This window comes from Rhinoraja longicauda, chromosome 20 (assembly GCF_053455715.1).
Source record: "Rhinoraja longicauda isolate Sanriku21f chromosome 20, sRhiLon1.1, whole genome shotgun sequence".
Taxonomy (NCBI): domain Eukaryota; kingdom Metazoa; phylum Chordata; class Chondrichthyes; order Rajiformes; family Arhynchobatidae; genus Rhinoraja; species Rhinoraja longicauda.
Genome location: NC_135972.1, coordinates 33,248,960 through 33,258,254, shown reverse-complemented (window position 1 = coordinate 33,258,254; position 9,295 = coordinate 33,248,960). Strand labels below are relative to the sequence as shown.

General features: G+C 44.0%; 1 protein-coding gene across 1 annotated transcript; it reads left to right on the top strand.

Moving 5' to 3' along the window:
- The first annotated feature begins 1,324 nt into the window (after positions 1–1,324).
- Positions 1,325–8,790, top strand: myf5 (myogenic factor 5). The gene is made up of 3 exons (XM_078416637.1): positions 1,325–1,828; positions 6,865–6,940; positions 8,592–8,790. The coding sequence occupies exons 1-3, from the start codon at positions 1,325–1,327 to the stop codon at positions 8,774–8,776; spliced, it is 765 nt and encodes a 254-aa protein (XP_078272763.1). The 3' UTR covers positions 8,777–8,790.
- The last annotated feature ends 505 nt before the right edge of the window (positions 8,791–9,295 follow it).

Genomic DNA, 9,295 nt, shown 5'->3' with positions numbered 1-9,295 from the left:
GTGTGTGTGGGGGGGGGGGGGGGGGGGGGAGGGAGGGGGAGGGGCATTAATCCAGTTACTTATTTTTCCAGTGTATTTATGACAATCTGACAAAGACAAATGTAAACAAAGCATTATTTCGGCGGCACGAAACGATCTTCCAAAAGGCCGTGAGCCCGTTATTCCGTACTCTCTCACTTGGTACTAAACATACCACACATTATGTGCGTATTGCAAACACTAATCCAGCCACCTTGCCAATATTGTTGTTTGAGACCATGATAATCAGAAGTTAACAGGAACCGGTTCGGAAACCAAAGTCAATAAAACCCCAGGTAATTCACGTAACAAATTTCTTTGTAACTAAATGCCTTGCACCGCAGCGGCACACTGAGATGGCACGGATATTTAGTTTAGCTCAGTTTAGTTTATTGTTACGTGCACCGATGTACAGGTGAAAAGCTTTTGTTGCGTGCACCGATGTACAGGTGAAAAGCTTTTGTTACGTGCTAACCAGTCAGCGGAAAGACAATGCATGATTACAATCGAGCCGTCCACAGTGCACAGGTACGCGATAAAGGGAATGTAGACACAGAAAGCTGGAGTAACTCAGCGGGACAGTCAGCATCTCTGGAGAGAAGGAATGGGTGACGTTTCGGGTCGAGACCCTTCCCCAGACGGAAGGAAGGGTCTCGACCAGAAACGCCACCCATTCCTTCTCGTCAGGGATGCTGACTGTCCCGCTGAGTTACTCCAGCTTTTTGTGTCTATATTCGGTTTAAACCAGCATCTGCAGTTCCTGAAAGGGAATAACGTGAATAACGTTTAGTATAAGATAAAGTCCAATAAAGTTCGATCAAAGATAGTCCGAGGGTCTCCAACGAGGTAGATAGTAGCTCAGAACTACTTTGGAAACAGGATAGAGATTATTTGCATTTCTCTTTTTCAAAAATAAATAGAAGGGAAGACCTATATTTTGGGGATTCGTGCAAACTGCCTGCTAACTGGAGGCTTTCCTCTCACTGCGGAGATTTCTGGAAAATCCTTCTTCCTCGCAGAATGTTGTGCTTAGATTGTGGGAGGAGACCCTCTCAACCCAACAAACGTTAATGAGACCCCCCCTGGGACAGGTCTCGGGTTAGTGACATATGGGAAGGACTGGATGTTCGCCGGTGAGAGCGACCTCCTCGTGTGTATATAAAGTCCCCTCAGTGCTAAGCTGAACCACTACTTCACTGACTCCAGCCCATGGTTGTCTTCCAACTCCATCGCCTGGTGCAGTTACACGGAAACGTTGTGCAAGTGTTGAGTTTCACTTAAACCTTTTGTTTCGCTGTTATTACGAATGGATATCACGGTCGAGTGCCACTTTTCTCCATCCGATCTGTTCTACGATCATTCCTGTCTGTCATCGCCCGAGGAAGCAGACTTTGCGGATGATTCCGAGCACGGCGCAGTGGTATATGGGGACCACAAGCTGGAGTCCCGCGGAACCGATGAAGAGGAACACATTAAAGCCCCGAACGGCCACCACCAGGCTGGCCACTGCCTTGCGTGGGCTTGCAAAGCCTGCAAGCGCAAAAGCTGCAACACCGACAGGAGAAAAGCGGCCACCATGAGGGAGAGGAGGAGACTTAAGAAAGTTAATCAGGCTTTCGAGACTCTAAAGAGATGCACAAGCGCCAACCCGAACCAGAGACTGCCCAAGGTGGAGATACTGAGGAACGCCATCAGCTACATTGAGAGTCTCCAGGATCTTCTCAGGGAACAGGTGGCGAACTACTACAGCCTCCCGGGCAAAGGCAACTCGGAGCCGGGCAGCCCCGAGTCCAATTGTTCAGACGGAATGGTGAGCACTAATCTACTAAATCTCTATATGCACCTCTCCCCCGTGTTCCCTGTTCAATTATACGCACGCACACACACACACACACACACACACACACACACACACACACACACACACACACACAGACACACACACACAGACACACACACACACACACACGCACGCACACACGCGCGCGCGTATTCATGTAAATCTCTGACCTATTGCGATACGTGATAATATTTGCTGGAATTGCGAAAAACTCCAAATATAATCTATTATGGCAGCGACATGGTGGAATCTGAATAGGGAAGTTTTGTCATTTTCAGGATAGAGAGGATGGGCCGAATGGCCTCCTGCGTCGTAAAGTTTCTACTCTGTGATCCCCCTATTTGCCGGAGGAAGAGGCATTTCCTTGATTGGATACGGGCATTTATTCTGTCCATTAACAAGCCTCATGTCCAACTGTTACTTTGGGTCCATGTGTTCTCTGTATAACTAATGCAAAACGAAAACTTCTGGTTAAGGTAATCAATCCTTACTTAAAACATCTGCCCATAAAGCTTTCTTCTTCGTACCTTGAAAGAAAAACCCGATATTCATGAGTTCGTATCGCAAATATCGATTACAAGCTCATTCACAAAACTGTTTCATCTGATCTTCTAACAAAGCTTGAAGTATTCAGACACTTTCGTGTGTGAAGGGGAAATTTTCCCGGTTTCAATCTTTAAAATTGCCTCGAGTTTGTTTATTAATAAGTCTCAGTAGGTATAAAACTTACCTCCACGTACCATCCACCACGGATTAAAGCCAAGAAGGTTGATCCGGCCATATTGTTTCCAATTGTATATATTGCATCATTGCATATTTAATAAAGTTAGGGATTCGGGCATTAAATTTCCAATGTTTCATTTCAAGTCTAGTTGAGTTTATCGGCATAAGTACAAGTACAGGAACAATGGAAATCGTGCTTGCAGGAGCATCATGGGCGTGTAGACTCGGGGAATGCACAAATGCATAAATAATACACAGATTACACGTAAATTCGTCAAGACTGAACAAAAGAAGACTGCAAAAACAAACAAACCCTAAGGCGTTAGTGCAAAACACGATTAGAAAACAAGTACATGGTCGTCTAACGGGTAGACACAAAATGCTGGAGTAACTCAGAGGGACAGGCAGCATCTCTGGAAAGAAGGAATGGGTGGCGTTTCGGTCGAGACCCTTCTTCAGTCGAAGGGGTGGTCCACACTATTCTCATGTTGAGGCCGGGTTCGGATTGTGCAGGTCCGTTCAAGAACCTGATTGTAGAAAAGTAGATTGGGTGAACCTGGTGGTCTTCAAGATGCCACCGGATTGTAGCAGCGAAAAGAGGGCACGGCCCGGATAATGATGGATGCCTCATGCAGGTAGGTGCTTTCAGTGGCGGGGAACGTTGTGCCTTTGATGGATCAGGTTGAATCCACCACTCTCTGCAGTCCTTTGTGTTACTAGGCCACGAGGTAACCAGTAGTAGTTTCCAAGGTAGTTTCCAAGATGCATCTGTAGAAGTTTGTTAGTGTATTCTGTGACATGGCAGGATTGACGGTGGCAGGAATGGCAGGAATTTCTGGGCATAATCCGGAAGACGCATGATCATTACATTACAAAAAGGAAGAAATATTCTAAGGGGAATAGGAGGCAACCGTGGCTGTCAATGGAAGTTAGGGATGGAATAAAACTAAAAGAAAAAATGTATAACACAGCAAAGAGTAGCCGGAAGCCAGAGGAGTGGGAAACTTTCATATGACAACAGAAGGTAACAAAACGGGCTGAAAAGGTGAAGTACGAGGGGAAGCTGGCCAGGAATATAAAGAAGGACAGTGAAAGCTTCTTTAGATATGTTAAGAGAAAAAGAGTAGCAAAGTCAAATGTGGGTCCCTTGAAGGCAGACACGGGTGAAATTATTATGGGTAACAAGGAAATGGCAGAAGAGTTGAACAGGTACTTCGGATCTGTCTTCACTAAGGAAGACACAATCTCCCAGATGTACTAGAGGACAGAGGATCTAGGGGGGGGGGGGGGGGGGTAGAAGAACTGAAATAAATTTTCATTAGGCGAGAAATAGTATTGGGTAGACTAATGGGACTGAAGGATGATAAATCCCCTGGGCCTGATGATCAGCATCCCAGGGTCCTCGGGGAGGTGGCTCTAGAAATAGTGGACGCATTGGTGTAAGAAAATAACTGCAGATGCTGGTACAAATCGAAGGTATTTATTCACAGAGTGCTGGAGTAACTCAGCAGGTCAGGCAGCATCTCAGAAGAGAAGGAATGGGTGACGTTTCGGGTCGAGACCCTTCTTCAAATTTTTCGCATTGGTGATCATTTTCCAATGTTCAATAGATTCGGGATCAGTTCCTGTGGATTGAAGGATAGCTAATGTTATCCCACTTTTCAAGAAAGGAGCGAGTGAGAAAACGGGGAATTACAGACCAGTTAGCCTGACTTCGGTGGTGGGAAAGATGCTGGAGTCATTTATTAAAGAGGTAACAACAGTGCATTTGGATAGCAGTAAAAGGATATGTCGAAGTCAGCATGAATTTATGAAAGGGAAATCATGCTTGATTAATCTTCTGGAATTTTTTGAGGACGTGACAAGTAAAATGGATGAAGGGGAGCCAGTGGATGCAGTATCTAGACTATCAGAAAGCCTTTGATAAAGTCCCGCACGGGAGATTGGTGACTAAAATTAGAGCACATGGTATTGGGGGTAGGGTGTTGACATGGATAGAAAATTGGTTGGCAGACAGGAAGCAAAGAGTAGGAGTAAACAGGTCCTTTTCAGAATGGCAGGCAGTGGCGAGTGGAGTGCCGCAAGGCTTGGTGTTGGGGCCACAATTGTTTACCATATATATTAATGATTTGGAAGAGGGAATTAGAAGTAACACTAGCAAGGTTGTGGATGACACAAAGCTGGGTGGCAGTGTAAACTGTGAAGAGGATGTTAGGAGGTTGCAGGGTGACCTGGACAGGTTGAGTGAGTGGGCAGATGCGTGGCAGATGCAGTATAATATAGATAAATGTGTGGTTATCCACTTTGGCGGCAGAAACAAGGAGGCAGATTATTATCTCAATGGAGTTAGGTTAGGCAAGGGGGAGGTCTATCGAGACCTGGGTGTCCTGGTACACCAGTGACTGAAAGTTGGCGTGCAGGTACAGCAGGCAGTGAAGAAAGCTAATGGCATGTTGGCCTTCATAACGAGAGGATTTCAGTATAGGAGTAAAGAGGTTCTTCTGCAGTTGTATAGGGCCCTGGTAAGACCGCATCTGGAGTATTGTGTACAGTTTTGGTCTCCTAATTTGAGGAAAGACATCCTTGTAATTGAGGCAGTGCAGTGTAGTTTCACGAGATTGATCCCTGGGATGGCGGGACTGACATATGAGGAAAGATTGAAAAGACTAGGCTTGTATTCACTGGAGTTTAGAAGCATGAGAGGGGATCTTATAGAAACATATAAAATTATTAAAGGACTGGACAAGCTAGATGCAGGAATAATGTTCTCAATGTTGGGCGAGTCCAGAACCAGGGGCCACAATCTTAGAATAAAGGGGAGGCCATTTAAAAAATAAGGTGAGAAAAAACATTTTCACCCAGAGAGTTGTGAATTTGTGGAATTCTCTGCCACAGAGGGCAGTGGAAGCCAAATCACTGGATGGATTTAAGAGAGAGTTAGATAGAGCTCAATGGGCTAGTGGAATCAAGGGATATGGGGAGAAGGCAGACACGGGTTATTGATTGTGGATGATCAGCCATGATCACAATGAATGGCGGTGCTGGCTCGAAGGGCCGAATGGCCTCCTCCTGCACCTATTTTCTATGTTTCTATGTTTCTATGGCCAATCTCGTTAAACTTCTAAACAAAATAGAAGCGATGGCGCGTCTTTTTACTGATTACATTTATATGTTGAGCCCAGGACAGATTGACCAGATGTGAACGCCTCTGAATTTGAAGCTGTTAACTCTCTCCAGTGTTGATCCAGTAATGAAAACAGGCACCACGTCTCCCGACTTTCCCTTTTCTGAAGTTAACTTTTAATTCCTTGGCCTCGTGGACTTTGGAGGTTTTTTGTTGTGCACCACTCAACTCTTGTACACTGACTCGCCATCCGCGATTCGGCCGACAGTGTTGTCATCGGCGTATCCACTTATTAGGATTTTGATTTCTGTAATTTAAAAAAAAAAGTCAATATAATTCCGCTGTGAACCGCTCCCGAAGAACATTGATCCATTTCCACGTTTTAACTCGAGCAACCAGGAAGTTTTCGCTTTGACACTGTCCGAATGGCGAGTGTTGAAACTCAAGAGGGCAGCTGCGAGAATGGGCAAAACTTTGCATTCACAGCTGTCGGGCATTCATTGCAACGAAATATTTCCTGATCTAACTTGGGAGAGAGGGTAACTAAAGTTAAACATCTTCATTAGCACATTGGAAATTAGGCGGAATGTTCGCCGTTGCTCGGGACTTGGTGTAGATGATGTCTGGGTCTCATTAAGTGTGACCGAGTGTGACTTCTTGCTACTTGACTGCGAGTTGCTGCCACACACATTGATCTCTTTGGATACGGGGATGATGACATTCCCACCTCTCCACCTATTGCTATCCACAGGAGTCTGAAAGAGTGTTATTTTAAACAACAATCGCCGAAGCATTCTTACAGAATGGAGTTTTTTTTCACAATTGGAGCCGGGCTTTGATATGAATTTAATATGGGAAAACCTGACCCGGCGCAATTAAACTTTCTCGGTCAACTGCAGAGACATGCAATCCATTTTCCATGGATAACACAACGCACATTTCTGTGCAAGAATATTGACATATCTTGTGAGAAAACCATGGTGTGGCGAGGTAACTTACTATGTCTAATTAACAGATGGGCTTGTTTCCGTCCAAGAATAATGACGCTCATGACATTTTATGTTTAAAGAGAGGCTTTATGGTCGTATCTTTATAAAGGCTTTAAGTGAAACTCTTGCAAGTTGTTATATTTTGATTTCCCTGTGTTTTGTTTCCGCAGATGGGTTGCAATAGTCCCGTCTGGTCCAGAAGACACATCAATTGTGATCGCATTTACTGTTCGGAATTACAGAGTGGTACGTCCTATAGTTCTCTTGAATGCAGTTTGCACTTCTTCCCAATTCTGCCTTAAAGTGACGACGTTAAACCTAAGTTGGCGGGTCGAGCTTGTGAAAGCGACAAATCAGACGGAAATTGTAAGCGATGGCGGAGCAGTCATCTTGTTTTGAACTCCCGCCCATCTGCCCTCGCCCAGTTCACCCGGCACCTTTTGAAGTCATAAACTACTTTAAAAAAACATTTTCAACGATCAGTGAATTAGCGGAACAATTTCAAACAAAATGCAAGCAGTTTCATGGCGTTTTTTAAAATTCTGAGTTTGAGTTAAGGTTCAGGAACACCTGGTTCAGTTAAACAAAGTTTTTGAGAAGCGACCATGGAGTCAGATGCATTTCATTTAAAATCCTTTGGAAATACTTCATTAACGCTAAGCACAATTTACTCACTTTAATGCGAGCAATAAATGGGAACACAGAGCAGAGATAAAACAATAAAGACAGATTGTAGAAATACTGATTAGACGACGGTTGGACGATGACATATAATTTACATATGTTTTTTTTTAATTAAACGTTGAAGAAAATAGTCAATTTTGAAATTCTGGCGTATTTCAGCATCTAAAGATATCCCCAAAACACTTTAGAGTGAATGGAATACATTTGAAATTAATTATCTGCTAAAGAGAGTGAACACTAATTTGCCAACAACCAATCTTCCACTGTTAGTAACATGAGAATGACATGTTCAGGGGGTATGGGGAGAAGGCAGGAACGGGGTACTGATTGAGAATGATCAGCCATGATCACATTGAATAACGGTGATGGCTCGAAGGGCCGAATGGCCTACTCCTGCACCTATTGTCTATGTCTACTGACAAAATGTAGGCAGAATTAGTTGAAAATTCAGTATTGGCCCCAAGACCTGGGAGAATTCTCATATTCCTATTTGAAATAAATTTATGGAACGTTATTATCACCTAAGTACAGACGGAGCGCCGCTTCAAAAATCTCCCCGAGATATCCTTCTCTGTAACACAGCATGTTCTCAGTACTGCATTGGCAACTCCATTTCAATGTAACACATCACGTCCCGACGTCCCAATAAGTCCCGACTTCTGAACCAGCGGGATAACGAAATGCATTAAAGAAAATAATGGCCACACATACTAGCCAAATGGATTCACTAGTGTTGCAACCCCCCAAGATTGCAAAGTATAATTAATTGAAGAGAATGAAAGGTTTTGTGTCTCCTATATGTATTGTTCGGAGCATGGTCTTTGCCGTATGGTATTATTATTTTAATGTACTTTGATGCATATGTGGTTTATTAAGCAATAATTGAACATTACAAAATGACTAAAGTGGAGAAATGATGTCTTTCTATACAACATGGCGGCTTTAGCCTTGGGAAGCCCCTTTACGCTTCCCAGTAATCACTGCATTCTATGCAAACAATGCATGGTTTAGGACGACCGTCTGTGGAGCCAGTTCATGTCTATAAAAAGCTCCGTAGAGCTGTGGATTGTGGTCTATTTCTCCGATGTGAACTTCTCTTCCTCCATGACATGTGCTTTAGACGTCTATTCCAATGCTTACTTGAGGATTGTTTTTTCCTTTTTTACATGGTATATTTGGTCATCACACGACTATTTCGTTTCTTCCCATGCAGTCTGTGCCAGCGGTCGAGGCCTCGGTGTTTCCAGCTTGGATTACCTGACCAATATAGTGGAACGGATCTCACCTTCCCCCGAGCGTTGTCTCGTTTCAGGACCGGACGGAAGGACCTCATCGCCACTTGTCAGCCACTTGTCCCAGCCGACCACTCCCAGCCAGCCAGTCTATCATGTCCTTTAGACCGCCCAGCAACGCCACCGCAAAATACAGCGTGTAAATATCAAGGTCAAACGTATCGAGTTCCACACATAGGAAAATCTTCTACTGTATATTTGTAAATAACGTTATATTCATTAGCCGTCATTAAAATAATTGTATTTAAGAATGAAATAAAATCACGAACGATTCTTTATATATCTCATTATTTCAAATTCTGGCTTATTTTTTGAGGGAGTTGCTTTTTTTTAGCTCTGAAAACACCCCGAGAAGTATAATAGACAGAAAAGGCTGGAGTAACTCAGCGGGTCAGGCAGCATCTCTGGAGAAAAGGAATAGGTGACGTTTCGGGACCCTTCTTCAGGCTGAGAGTCAGGGGAAAGGGAAACGAGAGCTGTGGACGGTGATATAGAGAAATATAGGACAAATGATTGAAAGATATGCAAAAAAGTAACGATGACAAAGGAAACTGGAGATTGTTCCTTCCTACACGCCGAGAAGTGTGATGTTTGCACCTTTTAAGGGGAGAACACAGGTGATTCG